A 25,688-nucleotide genomic window follows, 5' to 3' on the forward strand; every position below is an offset into this window, starting at 1 on the left:
CTCTTACTCTTGGGTGTTTTCCGTGCGGCCCCTGTGTTGGGCAGTCTTACAGCTGAGACCTCTGTCTTGCAGCAGCTGAAGCCCCCCAGGGGAGGGTCTTAGGGCTGCCCAGGTTGATTGGCAGTGGCTTCTGGAGCACAGGCTAGTGACCCCCAATGACTCGGCTTCATTTTCTCTTTAGTAACAGGTATTCCTAGAAACTGTCCCATTGGCTGAGACTCAGACCTCTAGGGAGTGGTTTACAGAAACATGACACAGCCTCTGATGTCAGTCATGATGTTTCAGCCTCAGCCCTTTTCCTGTATCAACCCTGATGGACAGTGGGGTGTGAACTGTGCCTGTTATCAGGGTGTGGTCCCTTGTGCACGGAGCCCTCCCAGCCCCTGAGCTGTGAGAAGCAGTCACTCGGGAGCGTGCGCTTTATCTTAGTTTTTGTTGGACCTCGAGCCTGTCAGCTCTGGAGGACTTCAGTATGTTTCTGAGCATTGCCTACCACCTTTACCTGGCAGGAGGTCAGGCAGGCCTCGAGTGACACTTATCTTGGCGATGGTCACAGTGCTTCAGACAGTCTGGAAGCGTGGTCTCTGACAGCTCCACCTGCATCCCCTTTCAGGACAGCCACCTGCAGTCATCTAAACTGATGTGTGTGTGTGTTTAGTTGCTCAGTCATGTCTGACTCTTTGTGACCCCATGAACTGTAGCCCACCAGTCTCCTCTGTCCACAGTTTTTTTTCAGGCAAGAATACTGGAGTGGGTTGTCATTTCCTCATTTCCTCCTCCAGGGGATCTTCCCGACCAGGAATCGAACCCGCATCTCCTCTGTCTCCTGTATTGCAGGTAGGTTCTTTACCTGCTGCGCCATCAGGGAACCCCAGTCTAAACTAATACATGAGGGTTAATCCTCCCTTTCTTTAGAAAGCTGCTGGCTTCCTCCCCGTATCTCAGAAAAACAGTCAAACTCTTTTTAGGATGAGGCTCAGCATCAACACTCAACGTCGACCTGGTAGGGCTCAGAGCTTATTGTTAAAGCAAATGTCAGCTTCCTACCGAAGTCTGGTGTCACTGAGGAGCCCAAGCAACTTCTGCCCTAACACTCCCCAGAGATGAAGCTCTGGGAAGCCTGGTGGGTGGGCAGTCAGGGGTTGGAGTGTGAGGTTTCTCATCCGTGTCCTCTGCACATCTACTGTACTGATTCCTTCTACCTGCCCCACTTCTGTCAGGCAAGCTTCTGCCTAAACCATTTGAAAAGAACATAGGAGGAAGCGTGAAGGAACCGGGCCTTGATTTGGGAAAATTTGTGGTAGAAAATGAGTAGCGTTTTTGAAATACATGTTAACTTTCCAGTGATTTTTGAAGTTGATATTTGAATTTCATAGAGTGATGGAATAATCTCTTCTTTCATAGCTAAGCAGAGTCTTGAGTGAGAGTCTAATGCTGATCATCATGTGGCGAAAACATGTCTCTGGTCCCTTCTGGCAGAGATGAAGTTTGACCTGAGAGACTCTTCTCTCGGTTGCCTGTTCCTGTGTTCGCTTAAGAAGTAGATGCGGGACCTTAGGTTAGATGCCCCCATACAAATACAGTGGGTGACGTCTAAGTAAGTTGAGGTCTGCCCAGCATTCATCTGTTACTTCATAGAAAATTGAATATGCTTAAAAATGAACATTAGCAGGGAGGAAGGGCAGCCTGGGTGGTACGGACTGTTGCTTTAGGAATAAAATACCCTTTGGGTGGTGGGCGGTGACATTTATATATGAGGTTTTAGGTCGTCGTGTTGGTGTCTGGCAGCTGTGTTTCTGTGGTTCCGTCTTGCCTGCTTCAGGCCCTCTCATGAACATGGACATAAGCTCTGCTCAGCAGAATTCCTGAGGTGTCTTCTCTACAGCGTGCACAGACTGATAGCAAGCAATTTAGAGCCAGGGAGCAGAGAAAAAGTTTCTTTGATGTTGCCTTTTATTTTTTAATATGAAAAGTGAAAGTGTTAGTTGCTCAGTCGTGTCCGACTCTTTGCAACCCCATGGACTGTAGCTCACCAGGCTTCTCTGTCCGTGGACAAGAAGACTGGAGTGAGTCGCCATTCCTTCTCCAGAGCATCTTCCCAGCCCAGGGATCGAACCCGGGTCTCCCGTATTGCAGGCCAATTCTTTACCATCTGAGCCACCAGGGAAACCCATTTTTTCTTTTTAAATATAAAATATTCTAATTTAGAACTTCTTTATGGAGGTATGATGTGCATTCACTGAGGTGTACAGATCTTAACTTGTATAGGTCATGGAATTTTGACAAATGCCTACATACACCTTTGTAACTCTCCCTGCTGTCAAGACTAGACCGTTTTCATCACCCCTGAAAGAGCCCTTGTTCCCTTTCCAGGTTAGTCTGCTCCTGCCCGCCCCTCCACCCCAGGCAGCCACTCTTCTTGTTTCATCATATATTAGTTTTGACTGTTACTGAACTTAATGTAGATGTTCGCATTACTCTCGGGAGTGTGCCTCCTTCCTCTCGGGAGTGTTCCAGGCTCTTTCATGTCGTTACATGGTGTCGTCGGGTCCTTTTTGCGCAGGAGTATCTCATTGTGCACAGAACATACACTGTTAATCCATCCTCTTGTTGAAATGCACCTGGATTATTTCCAGTTTGGGGATATTCTCCTGTTTTCTTCTAGAAGGTTATAGTTTTAGCTTGTATGTTTAACTTTATGATGAAATTTTTGTGTATAATATGAATCAATGGTCATTTTTTAACACACGTTCTTACGCATTATACATATGGACATATACGTATGAAATGAAGTGTTGGTCGCTCAGTTGTGCCCAACTCTTTGCGACCCCATGGACTGCAGCCCATCAGGTTCCTCTGTCCATGGGATTTTCCAGGCAAGGATACTGGAGTGGGTTGCCATTTCCTTCTCCAGGGGATCTTCCCAGACCAGGGATGGAACGTGTGTCCCTCTGCATTGGCAGGCAGACTCTTAACCACTGGACCACCAGGGAAGACCCTGGCTTCCACTTTACAAATGGAAACTAAGGCACAGAGGAAACTAAGGAAAACTAAGGCACAGAGAGGTTGAGTTACTTCCCCAGAGTCACAGGGCTAGGAAGCAGGGTGACTAGGATTTCAAAGACCAGTCCGGGACTTCTTTTCTGAACCCAGGATCCCCAGAGACCTGGCCCCTCAAACTTGGGCAGCCTTTGTTGGAAGATCTTTCCCTGCCCAGCGATGGGGAGTGGGGGGAAGGCATTGGAGAACTAGACCCCTTCTCGATCCAGCACCCCACGCCCCAGCCTCAGGATTCGGATCTAGTCCTGCTTTTCCCCCAGAGCGTGAGGCTTCCTCTTACGTAACTAAGTGTGCCCGCCCCCGAGGTTTATAGAAGAGAACTCTGGTAAACACACTGCAGGACATCAGGGCTTCGGGAGAACTGAGATGGACAGAAAATGAGATCCCACCCTCCACTCCTTCCCAGGACCCCACTCACACTTGCTGTTTTCCTCTTTGGGGCTTGAGCCTGGCTTTGTGTGTCCCCACTTGTGCACGGGGGCATGCCCGCCATGGAGGGCACAAATGAGCACGTTGGTAGGCATGTCTTCGTGGTCCTTTTTCTTCTTTACAGTGAGAAAATCCTGCAAAGCTTGCCCACTAAGGCTTTCCTTTTTCAGCGAATTCAGGAAACTTAACCCTTAAATCCCCTCCTCTTGCCCCAGTCGTAGATCCGTTTCATTAGAGGGAAGTTCTTGTAGTCGTTCGCTCCAACTTGGTCAGCCAGAAAACTAAGTTTCAGTGTCCCTCCTGGAACTACCGTTTTCCGGTCATTTGGGTTTTCCACGAATGCCTGCAGCTCTCTGAACCACATTCTCCAGGCCATCTCGTCACCCTGGGCTCCAGGCACCTGTGCTACAAAAAGCTACATACTCAGGCTGCCCCCATCACTCAAGGCCGCTCTCCCCAGATCAGGCCTGCCTATCACCTCAAGCCATCAACAGAACGTTCTCCACATTGTGGATCAATTGGAGCCACCCAAATTTGATCCATCCAAAAGTATGGATCAAAACTATTTATAAACTATCCTTTATAAATAGTTTCTGGCCCCTAGCCTCTACTGGACTGGCCTAATTGGATGAACTTGAACTCTCCCAGGTCTGAGATGGGGTGGTGGGGTGGGGGTGGGTGGGAAGGTGACACATCCTGATGTTGATGACTGTGGTTACACAGGAGGGCTCAGGAACCAGGAAGGTACTGGGTCCTTCATAATCAATGAGCATCTACGCTTTTGTTGAGATACCCTGCCCTCCCCCAAACTCGTATGGAACTGGTATTGAAGACATGATGTAGTGTGCCCTATACGTGTGTGTGTGCTAAGTTGCTTCAGTCATGCCCTATACATCGCTTCCCAAAGCCAAGTAAGGCTTCAGTCCCCTTCCATCTCATTCATCTTTACTTCCACACATGGTCAAAGGGAGAAGAGAGAGACAAATCAACTAGAGCCCTCCCCTCAAATCTTCCAAGCACCAGGGTGCCTGAGTCGGGCTGGCACTAGGGTCCAGGGGGATACATGGGCCACAAAGCCCAGATTTCTCTCCTTCTGTCCCCCTGGCCCCAGGCTCAGTTCTTCCCCAGACCAGACGCTTGCAGACGGTAGAGCTGCTCGTGCCCCCTTGGCCGGTGAGTGCCAAGGTTCTAACTGCTTAACATGGCTTTATGGAAATTCTGCACCTATATGAGATGCCAGGGTTCTGGGCAGCAGGGGAAATCGCATGATGGCAGGTTCCAAATTCCCTGAACACAGCTGCACTGGAGGCCATTTGGTCCATTTTAAACGTCCTGGGTGTGGACTTCACTGGTGGTTCAGTGGTTAAGACTCCACCTTCCAGTGCAGGGGGTGTGGGTTCAATCCCTGGCCGGGGGAATTATGGTCCCACCCCATGCCGTGGGCTGCAGCCAAACATTTTTTTTAATAAATAAATAAACATCCTGGGTCCTTCAAACCACAACACCCTCTCCCAAGCTCACATTCCCCCTTTCCCCACACCCTCCCTCCGCACACTGCAAAGGCAAATCTTCAGAATCTGCTCACCTACCCTCTACAAGGGTGAGTCAAACAAGCCCTGAGCTGGGGCTTTTGGCCCTATAATGAAAATTTTACCTCCATCTAGACCTCTCCCCACACACCAATTATATTTCATTTGTCCACTCTCCTGATGTGTTGTTTTGGCTATTTTCTCCCTTTTGAATTCAAGTTGCTGATTTATTTTTTTTTCCATCTCACAGAATAGATTCAAATTTCCCCATGATTTAATTTACCTCACCAGCTGTCCAGCCGTCCTTGCAGGACCTGCCTGCCCGGGCTGGCAGCAGTAGAAAACGGGCACTTCCCCCCGCCCCCTTCCCGGCTTTGGAGTGGGGTCTCAGGAGACCCCGACCATCCCCCATAGCTGCCCAGTCCGGCGGCCAGGCGTCCTGTGACCTGCTTAACCTGCTGGCTCCTCGGTTACACACCGCCCCCGCCGCCAACAAACGCCTCAGCATACACACAAACCCCACAGAGGAAGCCCCCGACGGCTGTAGCTTTATTATAAGATCTCTTCTCAAATGTGAAATCGGGCCAACAAGCTCAACAAGCTCAGTGACTCCGATTCATCCACAACTGCACTGCCCCCCCCCACCCGCCATGCTGCTCGGAACTGGCCCCCACTCCACCCCACCTACATACACACAAAATTCCCACGCGAGTGACCTCAGCCCCAAGCTGCTTCCCACAGCCTCTCCCACCACCCTGCCCAGAACTTTCCAAAAAAAAAAAAAAAAAACCAGTTTAAGAACCCTCATCCCGCCCACCAAGGCTCGACTGCACGCAGTCTGGTGTGGAAGTCCCTTCCCGCGCCGCCACCTCGAGTCCTGCAGTGTCCTGGGCGCGGGCGCCCCGTGGCGCTTTGCGGATGGGGGTTGGGGGGAGCCCCTCGAGCTGCCCTCCCGGAGGCGACGGCACAGCTCGGGAAGGAGGATCAAGGGTCCTGGGCTCTCCTCGGTCTTCCAGCCGGCTGACGAGGGCGGGCAGAGGCTACGCTCAGTACAGCCCCAGGATGGCAGCGCCCACGTCCTTGGAAGGCCGGCGCTCCTGCATCAGAAAGTTAATCATGCTCTCGGACTTGGTGAGCAGGTTGCAGCCCAGGAAGAAGACGCCGAAGACCACGGTGAGCGACAGCACGCAGAGCACGGCGATCTGCGCCACGCGCGACACCCACAGGCTGCGTTCGTCCGGCGCCAGGCCCGAGGGGACCCCGTCGCTGGCGGACAGCGGCGCGCCCCCAGGGCAGCAGCCCAGCCACGTGCTCAGCCCGTGGCTGCGGTTCCCCAGCGCAGCGCCCCCGCCGCTGCCGCCGCTCAAGCCACCCGTGGTCTCCAGGCAGCTGTGGTTCAGGAAGGTCGCGTTCATCGCCGCTCGGCGCCCGGGGTGGGGGGGGGGTCTCGGCGCGCGGTCCGGGGCGCACGGGAAGGCTATCCGGCGTCGGCGCTCTGGGAGAAGCCCGGGTCCACCTGTGCGCGGGGAGAGGGAGAGGGTGGGGAGCTGCCGGCGCGCCCCACCCCCTCCGGCCTCCGACCCCGGAGAGGCGAGCAACAGGCTTCGCGCGAGCTGGAGCCGCCGAGCCCAGCGCGCCTCTAGGCACCGACTGCGCTCGGCGCCCGCCCAGCCGCCACTCCTCTCCCCGCAGCGCGGCCTTTCCTCTACGCCATATCCCCCCTCCCCGCCCCTCACTGGGCCGTGACCGTGGGTGGCCGCCGAACCCCACTGCCCCGACTCAGGTCGTCGCCACCATGAATATGAGGAGTACTCTCGACCTCCTTCCCACCTCGTCCCCACCCCTCCCCACGTGGTTTTTCTTAACTTAAAAATAGGTTATTGCGTTTTTTCTTTATTCCTTTTTACAAAGCCACATTACTGTAAAATAGTTAGAAATTACACATTCGGAAAACAAAAAAAATCTAAAAACTCATAATCCTACTACCCAGGGAGTGTCCATGTTACCACCTTGCTTCAAAATCCTCCTGGCCTTTTTCTATGTGTTTCTATAGATCTATTCAGAATAAGGATGCACTGTTCATACATACTGTTTTGTACATGCTGTTTTGTAATCCTTTGTCATTTAACAGTTTATTCTTTCGTAGTGATAAATATTCATCTACAACAGGAGCTTGTTAAAACTCAGATTCCTGGGCCCAGCCCAGAGTTTCTGAATCTGTAAATCTGTGCATTTCAAAGAAATGCTCTTTCTGCTCTTCTTGGACTTACTTTGAGAACTACTGGTCTGCTTCATCCTTTTCAGAGAAGGAATTGGGTTTCAAAGTATAGACTGTTATACTGTTACAATTTATTGAACCAAAGTCTCTATTTTTGGATATTTGATTTGTTTCTGTTCCTTCTTTCCTTTTTTCCCTCCCTCTTTCTTTTTTCTTTCTCTTTAATCAGAAACAATATTACCGTAAAGAACTTGGTAAGAAATCTTTGTACAGGACCTGTAATTTTTTATTTCTATCATATTTTGAAAAATGGACCTGCAGAATCAGTAAATTACATCTGACTAAATTGCCCTCCAGAAATGTACCAGTTTCCACTCCAGCTTTCCACTGGGAGAAAGAGTGCATTACTCCCAGTCCTGGTCATTGTCAATATTTTAAAAATCATTGTGTGAATTCAGGGGATAGGGGATAATGTCTCACCCTTGTATTCTTTGGTTGTTGAATCAAAGGAAAAACCGGAAAGCGTTTAGAACTTGTTGCAACAGTCTGGGCAAAAGATGGCTGGCTGGAGGCTTGGATTCCAGGGATGGCAGTAGAAGGAGAGAAATGTGGATGGAAAGAAAGAGCCTGGCAAATTGGAGGGAGGAGATTCAGGCTGTCTCCAGCAGGTGAGCATCTCAAAGTCACCCCCTCACTATTAGCAGAACACTAATTTGTGTGTGTGTGTGTCCTGCGAAGCTATTGAATTTTTCATTTTAAAGATGGAAACCGACACATATGCATAGACACACATACACACACACAGAGGAGAAATTAGAGAAAGACCCCGATCACCTCCTCAGTCCTAGGAACACAGCCTGGCACAAGGGCACTCAAGAGTTTTCTGGGCAGGAGTCTCCCTGCCCTGACTACCCCTCAGGGCCAGGACAGAACAGAATGAGAACCGGTATCTGGCCTGGACACTTTCTCTTCTGCTTTTGACCAGTTGGATTTCTTTAGAGAAATGCTTTTATGCCCTTTGTCCATCCTTCTTCTGAGACTAACCCCTGACCTTTGATGCACCCTGGACTTAGCCCATGACTGACTCCATTCAGCTGAGGTCAGTCAAGCTGCCAGATGCTCAGAAAGGTGGGGGAGGTCAAGTAAAGGTGGGGTACAGGATCCTGCCTACTTCAGGAAGAGGCTGTGAGGAGGCTGATGGCTGGCCTTTTCTGTGTGTCCTCAGTCGTGTCCGACTCTTTGCAACCCCGTGGACTGTAGCCCATCAGGCGCCTCTGTCCATGGAATTTTCCAGGTGAGAAATACTGGAGTGGGTTGCCATTTCCTCCTCCAGGGATCTTCCCGACCCAGGGATCGAACCTGTGTCTCTTATGTCTCCTGTATTGGCAGGTGGATTCTTTACCACTTTTGCCATCTGCGAAGTCCAACCTTTCCTTTATTAAGCACCTATTGTATGCTCAGTGCATCAAATATATTACCTCAATGAATGCTTTTTTTTGGACCACACCGTTTAGCATGCATGTGGGATCTTAGTTCCCCAACCAGGGATCAAAGCCATGCCCCATACGTTGGAAGCGCAGAGACTTAACCACTGGACCTCCAGGGAGTCCCTCACTGAATTCTTACTGTGAATGTACCCTTGATGTGAGGAAATAGAGGCTCAGAGTGGTTGACTTACTTAAGCCCACACAGCTAGTTAAGCATCAGGGTCACAGTTTGAGCCTAGATCTATCCTGTTCCAAAGCTACACTCTTCTTTTTTAAATTTTATTGAAATTAGTTGATTTACAATGTTGTGTTAATTTCTTCTGTACAGCAAAGTGACTCAGTTATGCATATATATATATAATATATTCTTTTTTATATTCATTTACATTATGGTTTGTCACAGAATGTTGAATATAGTTTCCTGTGCTATACAGTAGGACCTTTTTGTTTATCCATCCTCTATATAGCAGTTTGCCTCTGCTAATCCCAAACTCCCATTCCTTCCATCCTCTACCCCCCAAATCTGGTCTCTACATCTGTGAGGCTGTTTCTGTTTTGTAGATATATTGGTTTGTATCATCTATTTTAGATTCTACATATATGTTATATCATATAGTATTTTTTTAACTCTTTATTTTGTATTGGGGTATAGCTGACTAATAATGTGATAGTTTTAGGTGAACAGTGAAGGGACTCAGGCATACATTTACACATATCCATTCTCCCCTAAACTCCCCTCCCATCCAGGCTGTCACATGACATTGAGAGGAGCTCCATGTGCTATACAGTAGGTCCTTGTTGGTTATCCATTTTAAATATAGCAGCATGTACGTGTCCATCTCAAACTGCCTACTATCCTTTCCCCCCATCCTTCTCCCACTCTGCAATCATAAGCTCCTTTACAAAGTCTGTGAGTCGGTTTCTTTTTTGTCTGTAAGTTCATTTGTATCATTTCTTTTTAGATTCCACATATAAAGGATGTCATAGATAACATATCATAGTCTCTAGATCAATCCATGTTGCTGCAAATGGAATTATTTCATTCTTTTTGATGGCTGAGTAATATCCCATTGTGTATATATACCACATCCAAAGCTACACTCAGTTGTAACTGTTTCCCATCATCCCTGAGCAGCTTTCTCTGGACACCTGGTGGGAGAGAAAGATGTCGTCTATGACCTGGCAGAAGGAAGGGAGAGAGAGAACTTGGTCTTGTGGAAATAAGCAAAGATCACCCAAAGGAGAATGAGCAAAGTCCATTTTTCCAGAGTTTGCTATAGCAAGGGAGTCAGCCATATTTACTTGAGTTTGACAGACACACAAAGGCAGGCAGAGGAGTGGGAAAGCTTTATCGTTGAGGTGGGGAGGAAATGGTAGGCTTCACATATGCCCTGATTGGAGACTGCTGCCTTGGAAAAGGTGTAGGTGGGCAGACTAGATGGGGGGCATCCCATGTGATTGGTTAGGGGAGCATATTTAACTTTCTCCACTATGTTGAAAGTGGGGGCAAAATTAGAGAAGCTTGTCATTGATCAATGTCTGGCCGTTTGCTGGTTGCTACAAGGGTTGTGGTTTGGCTTCCTGGGCTGTTGCTATAGGTAGTGAGTCAGAGTGCTGTTTTTATATATGGTCTGGCCATTGTCTGTATATTCAGTGTGTCAGACTCCTCCCCAGAGTTCAGGAGTGGAGACCTACCTAGCCTGGACCCAGACAGATACTCCCTCCTTCTGCTTCTGCTTTCTGCCCTTTCTGGAAGCACTGGTCCCAGAAAGTCTGGTTGCCATTTGACTGGCATTTTTTTTTTTTTTTAAGTCACACCATGCAGCTTGTGGGACGTTAGTTCCCTGACCAGGGACTGAACCTGTGCCCTTGCAGTGAAAGCTCAGAGTTCTAACCACTGGACCGCCAGGGAACTCCTTGCATTAACTGTTTTTTTTTTTTTATTTTAAAGCTCTTTGGGGCCCTCAATTCTTTTTATTATTAATTAATTAATTTTTGGCTGTGCTGGGTCTTCATTGCTGCTCAGGCTTTTTTTCATCTTCTTGCAGTGAGCGGGGCCTACTCTCCAGCTGTGGGACATGGGCTTCTCATTGCGGTGGCTTCTCTTGTTGCAGAGCACAGGCTCTAGGCGCATGGGCTTCAGTACTTGTGGGGCTCGGGCCTTGCTGCTCCGTGGCATGTGAGATCTCCCCAGATCAGGAATCCTGCATTGACAGGCAGATTCTTTACCACTGAGCCACTCACTAGGGCAGTCCTGCATTAACTCTTAATTCATACAATAACCCTGAAAGGTAAATACGTTACTTATTTATCTCTGCATCACAAATCACCCTCAAATTTAGCAAATATTTATTATCTCGCAATAGTTTCTGAGGGCCAGGAAACCAGAAGCCGCTTAGCTGAGTGGTTCTGGGTTGGGGTTTCTCATGAGGTTGTAGTCAAGGGGTTGGCTGGGGTCACAGTCACATAAAAGCTCCATGGTAGGGGGTAGAGGATTGACTTCTAACGTGATTCCTCAACACAGCTGTTGTCTCAAAGGCTCAGTTCCCAGCTGTGTAGACCTTCCTGAGGGGCTGCTTGAGTGTCCTCATGACATGCAGTTGCCTTGCCTCAGAGCCACTCTTGAAGAAGGTGCTGGAGGGACTTCCCTTGCGTTCTAGTGATCAGGGCTCCACGCTTCCAATGCACGGGGGTGTGGATTTCATCCCTGGTTGGGGAACTAGGATCCTATATGCCACAAGGTGGGGTCAAAAAGAAAAAAAAAAAAGGCATGTGCAGGAAGGTGAGCAGCTGGTGGAAGGGAGAGAGGCAGAAGAATGAGGCTGCAGGGTAGAAATTGTTATTTAATCTTCACAGCAAGCCTTACTGAGAGAAACCGGGAGCCTCTTTGGAGAGATGAGAAAATGGAAGCTCAGAAAGGAGAAAATTCTTGCCTGAGGTCACAGAGCTAGTAATTGGCACAGCCAGAATTTCAGCCCTTAGCTACCTTATAACCCAGCCCAAGCTCATTCCAGTTCCAGCAAGTTGTTTGCTCATGGGGGCAGGGAGAGCGGGGGGACAAATGATGAATATAGGAGTGTGCTTTGATATTAGAGAAAAGCCCCGCCCCAGGCCCCAGGACTCGGGAGGGGCCTCAGGAGCCCAAGAAGGTGCCTGTCTGCAGGCTATCTCCCTCCCTAGAACCAGGAAGCCAGTGCCTCTGGGCCCAGCTGCCTCCCACACAGCACTATCTTTACCCTCCACCTCAGTGACAAGCCTGCCTCTACCAGATCTGGAAAGGCCATCTGGGCAGTCTGGCTGCCCCAGGAAGAACCTCCACCCAGAGGCCACTGTTGTCCCCGCAGCTGTTTCTAGATGAGCCTTTAGCTCTCAGGCCTGCCTTGGCCTTCCTGCAGGATCAGTGAGACACCTCCTCCCCTAGATTCAGAGATTAATCAAACCTCCCCAATTCGTATCACTTGCCAGGTGGACCTATCCGAACTAAAATGTTTAAATTCAAAGGTATTTTACATTGTCACCCTTTCCAAAAATGTTAATAAAGTGCTCCCTGCATTTTAATGAAGAGGTCAGAATGATTTTATTTGCATATTCAACTGTACACACGAACATGTTGTTCAGTTGCTCAGTTGTGTCTGACTCTGCAATCCCGTGGACTGCAGCATACCAGGCTTCCCAGTCCTTCAGTACCTCCTGGAGTTTGCTCAAACTATGCCCATTGAGTCGGTGATGCCATCCACCTATCTCATCCTCTGTCATCTCCTTCTCCTGCTGCCTTTCACCTTTCCTAGCACCAGGGTCTTTTGCAGTGAGTTGGCTCTTTGCATCTGGTAACCAAAGTATTGGAGCTTCATCCTCAGCATCAGTCCTTCCAATGAATATTCGGGGTTGATTTCCTTTATACTGACTGGTTTGATCTCCTTGCTGTCCAAGGGACTCTCAAGAGTCTTCTCCAGCACCACAGTTTGAAATCAATTCTTTGGCGCTCAGCCTTCTTTATGGTCCACCTCTCACACCCATACATGACTACACACGCACAAAATAGCAACAGGTGATCCTTGTACCATAGCTTGTTTCAGGCAGGCCCAAGAACCCTTGAAAAGAATTGATTTTCTAAAGTGGTTTCAAACAGCTGCCCTGGGGCTCCTGTTTATGCTAGGCATTCATTTGGCAAACTCTTCCTGGAGTGGGCAAAGGTTGCTTTATGCCCAGGTCCTGTCCAAATGATCTCACGTTTCACATTGGCAGAGGGGAAGTTGATAATGATTTCCTGCATCTGGTACAGAATTTAAGTAAACACGGACTGCCCTGTTCAGCCTTTGCCCCTCCAGAGGTTTCGAGGTTGGCCCCTGCTCTGTTCATGCACACAGAGTGGAAGACAGAGGAGCCTGGCTGTTCATGCAGAGGTGGTTTTGCCCAAAGCAGCAAGAGAAATGCCTTGGGGGGTGTTCATGCCGTAGCAGAAAGTGCGATGTATTTGTTTGAGTACTGTGCAGTGGAGAACTTGTGAGGAGATGTCACAGGTATCAGGAACTTCACACGTCACCTCCTGCCACCTGTCTGATTTGTGTTTCAGAGAATACCTGGTTTTTGGAGATCTAGAATCTATTTCTGCCCCTAATTGTCTGCCTGACCTTTGACAAGTCAGTTATCCTCTCTGGGCTTTGATTGGCTCATCTGTAAATCAAGGGAGCGGAATCTAATCATTTTCAATAAAACTTTATTTATAAAAACAGGAAGTGGGGCCAGATGGGTCATGATTTGCCTTTTTCCACTCTCTCTTTCCTGGAAGGGGTGGGGTGGATGTGCAGAGAGCATGGGGCCCAAGATCTGTGCCTGGTCTGTACTTCAAGCATTACCCGAGCCTTTCTTATTGATGTCGTTCAGTCACTCAGTCATGTCCGACTATTTGTGACCCCATGGACTTCAGTACGCCAGGCTTCCCTGTTCTTCACCAACTCCTGGAACTTGCTTAAACTCATGTCCATTGAGTCGGTGATGCCATCCAACCATCTCATCCTCTGTTGTCCCCTTCTCCTCCTGCTTTCAATCTTTCCCAGCATCAGGGCCTTTTCTAATGGGTTGGCTCTTCACATTAGGTGGCCAAAGTATTGGAGTTTCAGCTTCAGCATCAGTCCTTCCAATGAATATTCAGGATTGATTTCCTTTAGGACTGATAGTTTTGATAGTTTGATTGATAGTTTTGATAGAATTGATAGAATGCAGGAAGCACTTTATTAACCTTTTTGGAAAGGTTGATAATGTAAAATACCTTTGGATTTAAACATTTTAGTTCAGATAGGTCCACCTGGCAATCGATACTAACAAAAAGCTGAACAAACTTTTTTTTTTTTTTACTACTGTGTACCACTCAGCACAGTTTTGGACTGGTTTGATCTTGCCGTCCAAGGGATTCTCAAGTCTTCTCCAACACCACAGTTCAAAAGTATCACTTCTTTGGTACTCAGCCTTGTTTATGGTCCAACTCTCACATCCACCCATGACTACTGGAAAAACCATAGGTTTGACTAGACGGACCTTTGTCTGCAAAGTAATGTCTCTGCTTTTTAATATGCTGTCTAGGCTGGTCATAGCTTTTCTTCCAAGGAACAAGTGTCTTTTAATTTCATGGCTGCAGTCACCATCTGCAGGGATTTTGGAGCCCAAGAAAATCAAGTCTGTCACTGTTTCCATTGTTTCCCCACCTATTTGCCATGAAGTGATGGGACCAGATGCCATCATCTTAGGCCCTTCTTACCCCATTTGTAAGATGAGAAGCCTGGGTAAGATCTGCATTGCCCAAACTGTGTATTCTGGATCAGCAGTCCCAGTGAGGTGCCCACAGAAGTGACACTGACCCCAACAGGTTTCTTCACTACAGGACTTCTCAGAGCCTTTCGAATACTGATGTGCACTGTGACTTTCCCAGGGTGATGCTGGATGTCCTGTGTAACAATGGGATGCTTTTTTCCTCACCAGCAACTAATATGGGTTGGCCAAATAGTTCATTTGGTCTTTTCCATACCATCTTGTGGAAAAACCTGCATAAACGTTTTTTGCCACTGTGTACCACTCAGCACAGTTTGGGAAATGCCCTGTAATCTCCTGAAAACCTTTTGTTTCCTTCCTTGCAGAATAGGGATGACGATGGTTTCTGCCTCCTGGAATTGTTGGGAAGGTTAAGCGAGGTAATGCCTGGAAACAGGCCTGGCACAGGGCCTGGCACAGAGTAGTGTTCAATAAATGCTGGCAGCGATTATTTATAATAAGGTTCTTCCTTTCCAGCTCTGACATTCTGTGCTTCTAACTGCAGCGTGTAATTAAACCCCAAAGCATCTGGCTTCTCAAGCCTAAAGAACAAGCCTGAAGGAAGGAAAAAAGGAAAAGAAAGATCCTTCTGGGTTGCCCATTTGGCACCAGCTTCAATGCCAGTCGTCACAACAGGGGGAATGCAGCAAAATGCCAGCTCCTAATGACAAGGCTCTAGGGAGTCTGTGGTTCCCTGTTTAGTTCAGATGCTGTGGGGAATATCGCAGACTGTGGAGAGGAGAGGGGGAGGACCAAGGCTGCTTTAGGGTCAAGCGAAGAACCTCACAGCATCCCACATGAGTCAGTCACCCCTTCCCACTGTCCGGGCACAGTGACCTTGGCCACTTACAGTTCTGTATGATGTGCTAGGGGAACAGTGACAGGAGAACTGAGTCAGAAAAGGTACACAGGAAAATTCAGACAAAAGGGGCAGGAAGAGCAATCTGTAGGCGAAGCAGCATCTGCTGTGGCTCTGAAACCTGAGGGAGCCCTGGGCTGTGGTCGCAGGGACCCAGGGGTGAGGCTGCAGCGCTTCGGAGTGTCGAGAGAGCAGGCTGAAGAGTGGGCAGGGAGGGGACTGGCCTGGTGGTCCAGAGGTTAAGAATCCACATTTCTAGTGTTGGGGGCCTGAGTTCGATCTCTGGTCAGAAAACAGATCTTCCATGCCACAACTAAGACCTGGCAAATATTAAAATATATATATATATTAAAAAACAAATATTTAAAGATAATGAAGTACTAAAGATGTAGTGTACAACATTATAAATATAATTAACACTGCTGTATGTTATATATGAAAGTTGTTAACAGGATAAATTCTAAGAGTTCTCATCACAAGGAAAGGTTCCTTTCTTTTTTTCTATTGTATCTCTATGAGATGATGGATGTTCACTAAACTTACTGTGATAATCATTTCATGATATATGTAAGTCAAATCATTATGCTGTACACCTTAAACTTATGCAGTGCTTGCTGTATGTCAATTTTATCTCAGTAAGACTAGAAGAAAAAAGAGAATAAGATGATCATTTTATTGATGTTTCTGACTGAAAGCCATAATGAGCATGTGCAATGGGAGAACCTTGGAGAACCTTCTACAAATCATTGAAAGGGATGAGACAAGGGAAGGAAGTGATTCACACCACGCTAGGAACCAGTGTCTAAAACATTCACCCCACAAAGCCAATTGGACAACAGGAAGCTGTTCACACCTATTTGAATATTAGAAACATGTCTTTTTTTCCCTCTTTCTTCAAGGTCATTTGACAGCTGAAATGACATACACAAGCTGCTTTTATTTATTTTTTTTTAAGATTTTTTTATGTGGACCATTGTTAAAGTCTTTATTGAATTTGTTCCAATATTTATTCTATTTTATGTTTTGGTTTTTTGACTGCAAGGTATGTGGGATCTCAGCTCCCTGACCAGGGATGGAACCGGCACCCCCAGCACTGGAAGACAAAGTCTTAGCCACTGAACCGCCAGGGAGGTCTCCATAAGCTGCTTTGAAATGGTTCAGGCCTTCCACCAGGTATATTTCCAAGAATTTATCACATTGCAATGGTTTTCAAACTGTATTCCTTGTATTTATGAAACTAGGGTTTCATAAAGACATTTGGTTGGTTCTACAAAACTTTGACTTGAATGCCACAGGTGCTGAGGCTGATCAGAAACAAAACCAAAAATAAGTATGATCCATAACCTCTGACTTTTTAAAAAGAAAATGTACATTTGAATTTATAAAATGTATGTAACTAACAAGATGCCCCTCTTACTGGTTGTTTATATGAATTCTAGTTTTATTTGGAAGGGGTCTTACTTCTAAAAGTAAACAGTATCACCGTGTGTGAAGATCACTTATGATTCCTGTACTTTTCTTTCTACATGTTATTCCATAGTAAATTTTTAAAAATTATTTTTTAAGTAAAGAAAAAAAAAAGGCAGTTGTCCTCAACCACATCGCTGCCTCCTGGGAGAAGGCAATCTGTGACCCTTGGACTCATCTTGAGAGTTCCTTTGACAGCATTAAGCAGTTGTTGGCCTTTGAGTCTGTGCCTGTCCTTGACAATGAGCAGACACTTCTTCCAGGGCTGATGCTGCACTTAGCTGTAAAAGGCCCACTGTTGCTGCAGTGGCAGGTACTCAGGGACAGTCAGGCCCTGTGGCTGGGTTCAACACCTTCTCCTTCCCCACAGCTGAATTCATGTGACCCTATTCCACCCAAACCCTGGGACCTAGGGCAGCAGAGACTGGAAACAGCTACACCCCAGCACCTGGGTCTAAGTGTGAGCCCCCTGCTCACTCTGCCTTATATCATACTTTGAGTCCCTGGACACATGTTCTCTGATTTTCACTTATAGACTCTCTGATTTTTAGTTGGGCCCATTCATGAATGTGTGAAACTAAGACTGTATTTCCCATTGTCATTTGCAGCTAGGTCAGGTTCTGGCCAATAGAATGTAATTGAAGTAGTCTGCACCATTCAAGGAAATGCCCGAAAAAAGGAGCCTGTACTTCTCCTTCCTCTCCTCTTTGTTACCTGGAATATGGCAAGGAAAGGCAAAAAATGTGTTTCATGTCATTGAGAACTTAATTTGGGGCTAGATTTCTGATTATTTAACCGATCCCAATGTTGCAAAGTTTGTTTTGAAGAGAAGAAAGTAGAGAAAGAAAAGGTGGTTATGTTCTGAAAAACGTAAAAAGTTTGAAAGTTTTTCCTTCACAAAATAATTATTTTAATTCAATTTAAATCAAATAAGTCACGGAAACTTCAAACATATCAAACATTGGGCTTTCAGAAGGCTAGCTTCCTGTGAAATGAGAGAGGAAAGGATTCGGTATTGATGCTAAAGATTTTGGAAACCTGGTTATAAAAACAAATCCATTGCTAAGTGAGGCCAGTCTTGGAATCAGTTCCATTTAAAAACCATTATGTTGGACAGCGGGAATAAGAAGCAGCTCCTTTTCTCTTGGAGTTTAGATGTTAGAGGTCATGCGAAACAAAAAGGATAGATTATTTAAAAGGACTGTGAAGAAAGTAAACTGCGTGCTTAGTTACAGTATTTCAAGAAAATTACTTAACATGCTGACTTCTAACATCTTACGTGTTTTCTCCGTGTGTCTGCACAGAGTAGGGCTCTGTAAAGTGACACTGCAATGTTTTCTAGATTAATGGCTGTGCTCAAACAAGGTGGGATGGGGCACGTTTTCGCATGGTAATGTAAAGGGCCTTTCACTTGGTTGGACATTCTTTCCCAGAATGGCTTGCTCACTTGCCCAAAGCCTCTCCTACAGAAATTTTGAAGTCATCACTGATTTGGTGGTAACCCCTAATAGCAGAGTGGTGAATTAATGACCAGACCTGAGTACTGAGAGTTTAGAGGATAGGGCAACATTTTAGAATAACTTTAAAATTGTCAGGTGTGTTCCCCTCCCACCACCCTTACTGGTGCTGCTCATTTGGCAGGTCAGCTGCTTTTCCTGGAAGCCGTGTGGCCAAGGGGAGGAAGAAAGCCTCTCAGACTTCAGCTTTGAGGAGGAAGAGTTCACAGTGCCAGAACTGGACTAGCAATTCTGAATTTCCCGGATGCTTGGCCTCTGGGGCTTCCTTGGGAAACTCTGCATCCCCTTGCACTCCTCCCCCAACCCCTGGGCTGCCAGCGTCCAGGGCCATTTAGGTCTGCAGCCCAAATCCTGCCTGGTTGCGTGGAGCCAGGGAGGGGCTGGGGGAGGCTGGGGCGAGGGCCCGGCCGGAGGTCACTGTCACCTGTGCGAGAGGAAGGATGGCTTGGTTTGCGCCCTGGTGACTGGGAAAAAGGCTCACTCAGATGGCGCAGATTGGTTCTAACGTAATAAAGGCGGCGTAAACAAAGGGCTGGACGTGGCGCGGGGGAGGGGTGCGCGCGCATCGCGAGCTCACATTAACTGTTCGGCGCCCGCGCCCCACAGACCTGGGTCGCTGCGCCCGGGAGCCTTTGCATATAATGTGTCGCCTGCGCCTCTGGTCGCCACGGTTCCTCCTTACCTGGCAACCGTTGTGGCTTTTGGTTCAGGCAGCTCAGCCTCTGGAGTGGGCCCAGGGCCCTCTCCAGTTGACCCCCAACCCCCCAGGGCTGACTGAGCCCTGGTCTTCACCCTCCTCTGACCTCCCGCCCGAATTGCCCCATGCACTCACACCCCCGGCAGAGCCGGGGGACTTTAATTACTTGACTTCCTCCTCTCCAGGCCACATGTTGGCCCTGCCTCATGAGGATTTGCCTGAGACTCTGGTTCCATACCTGGACTCGGATTCAGCTGGAGAGCTGTTGGCAGAGCCAGATGAGTATGCTATTCTACACGAGGATCTGGATGACAAGTTAAGCCAGCATTTAAAGCTCCCAGCAGCGGTTCCAGTGCTAGACTGGGATCAGAATCAAGGCTTGGTTCTGCCTCCTCAACACAAAAGTAAGGCTAAAACTATAGATCTAGATCAGACTGAAAATCATCCATCATTTGAAATAGTTGTTCCACCTCTAGGTAGTAAGAGCTCAAAACCAACGAAGTTTATTGTTTCACCCTCAAACCTGAAGAAAGATCTCGTTAAGCATCGACAGCTTGCCAAAGTTGTTGTTGGAACTACAAGACAACTTGGGGGAAAAAATAAGGGTCCAGAAGAACTGCAGGATGATTATTCAGATTCCGGTATGGATGCCTTTTATCCTGAGGAGAGCCTACCTACGGGTTTTCTGGGGAGCCCAGATCAACCTCCAGAGCCCCCTGAGGCTGAAATTTCTTCATCTCAGAAGGAGGACCACACTCGCTATCCATTGCTTACCGAGCAGTTTGAATCTTCCTCCCAACGAGAGACGCCTGAGGAGGCTGAATCTTTTTTATTCCAGGAAGAGGCCCAGGCTCAGCATCCAGAGCCCACCGAAGAGGTAGAACCACCTCTACTTCACCAGGAGGCTCTGTCTCAGACTTCAGAGGCCCCCGAGGAAGTGGAAACCTCAAGCCCTCAGGAGGCCCTAGCCCAGCCTTTGGAGACACCTAAGGAGACTGTAGCTCAACCAGTAGCGCATCGTAAAGTTCAGCAGTCACACTTGCACAATGTCACCGTTAAACCTCTGGATCTGGTGTTTACCTTGACTCCGGAAGTCACTAAAGAGGTGGAACCTTCTCCAGTCCAGCAGGAGGTTCTATCTCAGCCTCCAGAGCACTTTGAGGAGATTGAACCTCTTCCAGCCCAACAGGAGGCCCCATCTGAGTTTCCAGAGCAACAAAACGGGGTTGAAACTCCTCCAGTCCAGCCAGAGGCCCTATCTCAGCCTGTAAAGCACCCCGAGAAGGTTGAATCTCCTCTGCTCCATCAAGAGACCCCAACTCAAGCTCCAGGATTCCCTACTGAGTATGAACTCCAAGTTCCAATTAGCGATGAGGTAGTAGTTCTACCTGGCATTCAGCATCGGGTTCATTCAAATCTGCATAGTGTTACATTTAAATCTCATGATTTGGAAGTTACTGTCACTCCTATGCTCACTAAGGAAACTGAATTTCCTGAAACGCAGCAGAAGCCTCCAGTGACCCTGGAGGAGGTTGAGCTTTCAACTGAGCAGGAGCAACTGGATCAGCCTTCTGAGCTTACCGAGGAAGTTGAAGCTTTTCCAACCCAGCAGGAGACCACAGGCCAGCCCCCTGAGGAAGCTGAGCCTTCTTCAAGTGAACAGGAGCAACTAACTCAGCCTTCTGAGCCTACTGGGGAAGTTGAACCCTCTCTCACCCAGCAGGACACCCTGACTCAGCTGTCAGGCTCTTTTGGAGTAGCTGGACCTTCTCCAGTCCAGGAGGAAGATGCTCCTCCACCTCCACAGTCCCCTAATGAGGCTGAATCTTTTCCCACCCAGCAGGAGTCCCTAGCTGTGTCTCCAATGGAGACAGAATCTGCTACAACCCTGCTGGAGCAACCTACTCAACATTCAAGCATATCCAATGTCACCGTCAAACCCGCAGACCTAGAGCTTGCTGTAACCACAGAACCCATGCCGGTGGCAGGACTTTCTGCAAGTCAGCAGATGCCTTTGGCTCAGCCCTCAGTGCCCCTTACTAATGCAGAATTTTCCACATCCCCGCTGGAGGCCCCCACGCTGCTTTCACAGTCACCTGAGGAAGTTGAACCTTTGCCAGTTCAAGTGCCAGCTCCTGTCCTATCTCCAGAAGCTGTTACCCAGATTACACCTTCAGAACAACAGGAGACCTCAGCTCAGGATTCACAGGCTCCTGAGATTATACCTTCTCCACCCCAGCAGGAGGCCACAGCTCCACGTCCAGAGCTCTCTAATGAAATTACAGTTATCGTTCCAGAACATCATGTGACAACAGTTTCTTCTCGAGGTCAGCGTCTGCAGCGGCCCAGTGCCACTGTCAAACCTGTGGATCTTGCACTCACCATCACTCCAACATTCACTAATAATGTTGAAACGTCTCCACCCCAAAAGGAAACCTCAGCTCAGTCTACAGTGTCCCCTGGGCAGTTAAAACCTTTGTCAGTCCAGCAAGAGGTTTCAAGTCAGCCACTGACTGCCTCTGAAAATGACCCTTTTCTGGTCCAGCATGAGCACCCAGCTCAGCCTCTAGAGGACACCAACAATGCTGCTACTCAACCTGCAGTAGCGAATGAGGTACCAGTCTCACCTCTGGGTCCAGTGTTTGCTCCTATCACCGCTAAATCCATGGATCTGGCGGTTGCCCTAACTCCAGGCCCCACTAAAGAGCTTGAACATTTTCCAGTGCAGCGGGAGACCACTGCTCATACTCCAGATCGCCCTGGGGGGGTCAAGCTTCCTTTAGCCCAGGGGGGACGCCCAGCTCAGTCTCCAGTTCCCCAGGGGAGCTCAACTGTATCTCTCAAGCCCCCCAAGGAGGTGGTGTCTTCTCCCACACAGCAGGTGCTTCAGACTCAGCCCACCAAGGAGGAAGAACCTTCTCCAACCATGCAGGAGCTACCACTTCAGCCTGTGAAGCCACCTAACGAGGTTGTGGCTGATTCAATTCCAGGCCAGTATCAAGCTCAGAATCTAACACTGCCCAGCATCACAGTTCAGCCTTTCAACCCAGGGCCTACTGTAACTCCAGAGCCTACTGTAGAGGCTGAATCTTCTACAGCTCTTCGCCCCAACCCCTCTGAGGTGACACTTGTGGAGCAAGTTCAGCCTCAGTTGACGGAGTTCACAGTTCAACCTTTGGACCTGAAAGTTACCATAACTCCAGAATCCACGAATGAGGCTGAATCTTCTCCAGTCATGCAGGAGACCCCAGCTCAGCCTCCATTGCAGCAAGAGGTGACTGTTCCAATGCCAGCTCAGAGCCAACTGCTGCCCAGTGTCACAGTTCAACCATCAGGCCAGAGGCCTAACACAACTCTGAAACCTATGACAGAGGCTGAATATTCCACAGGCCTGCAGCAGACTGCAGCTATTCCACCATACCCCGAGTTAACACTGCCACATCCATCGCCAGTTCAGTCTCAGCGCCCAACCTTGAGTGAGGTCACCTTTCAACCTTTGGACCTGGAACTCACACTAACTCCGGAATCCACTGTGGAGGTCGAACCTTCTCCAACCATGCAACAGACCCAAGCTCAGCCTCCAAAACCCATTAAGGAAGTTTTAGCTCAGCCTCCATTGTATTCCGAGGGGACAGGTCCAGCACTCGAGGCAGCATTGCCCGGCGTTACCGCTTATCACGTGGACATGGAGCTTACCATAACTCCAGAACCCGCTACGGCGTCTGAACAGTCTATTGTCCTGCCACAGACCACAGCTCCTCCTCCAGAACAGCCTGAGGGGACACTTGCCCATCCAAACCTGACTCAGGTCACAGTTCAACCTCTGGACGTGGAAGTGAATGTTACCGCAGTGAATAATACAGAGACTGAACCTCCTCCAACCCTACAGGAGACCCCAAGTAAGGATCAAAGTCAGGCTCCAACATCACCCACCCTCACAACTCATCATGCGAACCTGGAGCTTACCATAACCCCGGAACCTGCTATGGTGTCTGAATATTCTACCGCCCTGCGGCAGACCACGGTTTCCCCGGAGGTGACACTTCCACCACCAAACCTGACTCAAGCCACAGTCCCAACTGTGGACCTGGGAGTTAGCATATCTCAGCAGCCAAGGTCATCTAGGAAGGTTCTTTTTTCTTTGACTGCATTTTCGGAACCAAAAAGTCCCCCTGGTGTAAAACATATACTAGGAAAGAAGCAACCAGTACAGAATGCCACCACAACCATCAATGTATGTAAGCTCTGTACCTGCAAAAATGAGACGCTGTCGTGTGTTGGTCTGAGTGCAAAGCAGAAGCTCCACAGAGTGCCTGAGCCAGGGCCCAACTCTTACAATGACACCTTCACCGTCTTGTAAGTATGGCCTTTCTTTATTTGTTCTCTGTATCCTGCCTAACACGGCAGCCCCTCTTCCAGGTTTTCCTGGGTCTTTCTCATCTCCCCAACCCACATTGACTGACTTGCTATTTTTAACCTTTTGTTTGTCAACGATTCCTTATCTTCATTCTCCTCCTTACTATATTGTTCCCTCTTCTCCAGTCTTTTACTTATAATCACCCCTATTCTTTTTCCTTCTCTATTTTTTACCCCATCATTTAATTCCTTAACATCTACTCTTCTCCCGTCTTTGCTCCATCCTCTTTACAGCAACATGTCCCTCTCCCCACCTCATTGGTGGTGAAACAGCAAATAGTGAGGAGTAGAGATTCCAGAGCTGAACTGCCTGGGTTTGAACCCAGGTCTGTTATTTGTTAGCTTTGTGACTCAGTTTCCTCATGTGTAAAGTGGGAATGATGATAGTCATCATCTCATAGGATTGTTGTGAGATTTAGATGAGTTAATACATGTAAAGCTCTTACATCAGTGCCTAACATATACGGGCTTTCCTGGTGCCCCAAATGGTTAAGAATCTGCCTACAATGCGGGAGACCCAGGTTTGATCCCTGGGTCAGGAAGATCCCCTGGAGAAGGAAATTGCCATTTCCAGTATTCTTGCCCAGAGAATTCCATGGACAGAGGAGCCTGGCAGGTTCCATGAGGTCTCAAAGAGTCGGACCCAACTGAACGACTAACGCACACAATACTTGTAAAACTCTTACGTCAATGCCTAGCATATATGTTAGTGTTAGCTATTATTATATTCAGTTCCTCAGTTACATCTAGAACTCACCTTTGTCCCCTGACTTTCTATGTATAGCACCCATTTTGTACCCAACACAGGGCTAAGTACTGTGGGTGCCACAGAAGTATAACATTGTCTGCAGAACATGACAATGATAGGTGAGAAGAAAGGGGATGTGCTTTAAAAGGGAGATAATATGCAGTTAAGCATTAAAAGAGATACAGATATGTGCTGTAGTTCACCAGAACCTGTAATTATTATGGTGTGGAGGTCAGGGAAAGCTTCATGGATAAGTTAAAAACTTCAGCTGGGACTTAAAACATTGGCTGTGATTTGTTAAAGAAAAAACAGCACGGTCTCGGCAAATGTGTGCCTGCGAGGATGATCAGGATTTCATAGGTTAGTCTGGCTGTAAAAAGAAGTGGGTTGGTGGTGGTGGTTTAGTAACTAAGTCATATCTGACTCTTTCTGACCCTGTGGACTGTAGCCCACCAGGCACCTCCACCCATGGGATTTCCCAGGCAATGGAATGGATTGCCGTTTCCTTCTCCAAGGGATCTTCCTGACCCAGGGATCAAACCCATATCTGCATTGGCAAGTGAATTCCTTATTGCTGAGCCACCAGGGAAGCCCAAAAGAATTGGGTTAGAGAACAATGAAAGCTACGATTATGAAAAACCTTGGCTGTCCTAATGGAGGCTTGAAAGTTATGATGTAAGATATGCGGAGCCACTGAACGTTTTCAAGCAAAAAAGACAAATGATTAAAACAAGAGAATTATTTAAGATTCCATATGTAGACTGATCTTGAGAGGAAAGCTTGATTCAGGGAGACCAAATAGAATGGTCTAGCAAAATCTAGCGGTAGAGTGAGAAAGGGCTGAATTAGAGTGGTGGTGAGAGGAGTAGAAATAAAATCATGAGAGCATGACAAAGGCAAAACCGACTAGATGTAGTCATTGACTAGTGTTGGGGGACTTGGATATGCGGGAAAGAGAAAAATTGTGTATGTTGATGGGGCTTCCGAAGTGGCAGTAGCGGTAAAGAACCCTCCTGCCAAAGCAGGAGACATAAGAGACACGGGTTCATTCCCTGGGTTGGGAAGATCCCCTGGAGAAGGAGATGGCAACCCGCTCCAGTATTCTTGCCCGGAGAATTCCATGGACAGAGGAGCCTGGCGGGTTACAGTCCATGGAGTCGCAAAGAGTTGGACATGACTGAAGCGACTTAGCATGCATGCATGATGGGGAGAATGATAGTGGTATAACAGGTGGAAATACAGCATTTGGGAAGGAGAGCTGGTTTCAGGAAGATGAGTTCCATCTTAAGCATTTAAGGTTTGATCCCTGGGTTGGGAAGATCCCCTAGAAAAGGGAATGGCTACTCACTCCGGTATTCTTGCCTGGAGAATCTCATGAACAGAGGAGCCTGGCGGGCTGTAGTCCAGAGGGTCACAAAGAATTGGACTAAGCACACACACTGGGAAGCTGTGGGAA

General features: G+C 48.0%; 3 protein-coding genes across 20 annotated transcripts in view; 2 read left to right on the forward strand and 1 right to left on the reverse strand.

The window, feature by feature from the left end:
• The window catches only part of LOC145543171 (Golgi SNAP receptor complex member 2-like), a 31,608-nt gene extending 14,946 nt beyond the window's left edge, over window positions 1-16,662 (forward strand). The window contains exons 6-7 of one of the 3 annotated variants that reach the window (XR_014080516.1): window positions 726-837; window positions 16,430-16,662. The gene's annotated coding sequence lies outside the window, so the exon portion shown is untranslated. Of the gene's footprint in view, window positions 1-725; window positions 838-1,404; window positions 2,727-16,429 lie in introns of those variants that run through there. The other 2 variants (XR_014080515.1, XR_014080517.1) reach the window with 2 other exon arrangements.
• The window catches only part of LOC145543169 (reprimo-like protein), a 125,892-nt gene continuing 105,740 nt past the window's right edge, over window positions 5,537-25,688 (reverse strand). For 11 of the 12 annotated variants that reach the window (XM_081583810.1, XM_081583806.1, XM_081583809.1 and 8 more), the window contains one exon: window positions 5,537-6,534. In XM_081583810.1, coding sequence (XP_081439936.1) covers window positions 6,065-6,534 — 470 coding nt within the window. In that variant the 3' untranslated portion in view covers window positions 5,537-6,064. Of the gene's footprint in view, window positions 6,535-7,716; window positions 7,864-25,688 lie in introns of those variants that run through there. The other variant, XM_081583818.1, reaches the window with a different exon arrangement.
• The window catches only part of LOC145543166 (uncharacterized), a 47,702-nt gene continuing 40,919 nt past the window's right edge, over window positions 18,906-25,688 (forward strand). For 4 of the 5 annotated variants that reach the window (XR_014080514.1, XM_081583789.1, XM_081583790.1 and 1 more), the window contains exon 1: window positions 18,906-23,424. Coding sequence is in view for 4 of the 5 variants with exons in the window: in XM_081583789.1 (XP_081439915.1) it covers window positions 19,013-23,424 (4,412 nt within the window). In the remaining variant the exon portion in view is untranslated. The remainder of the gene's footprint in view (window positions 23,425-25,688) is intronic. The other variant, XM_081583792.1, reaches the window with a different exon arrangement.

Source organism: Giraffa tippelskirchi, chromosome 3, assembly GCF_054371585.1.
Source record: "Giraffa tippelskirchi isolate mGirTip1 chromosome 3, T2T-mGirTip1v1.2.pri, whole genome shotgun sequence".
Taxonomy (NCBI): Eukaryota; Metazoa; Chordata; class Mammalia; order Artiodactyla; family Giraffidae; genus Giraffa; species Giraffa tippelskirchi.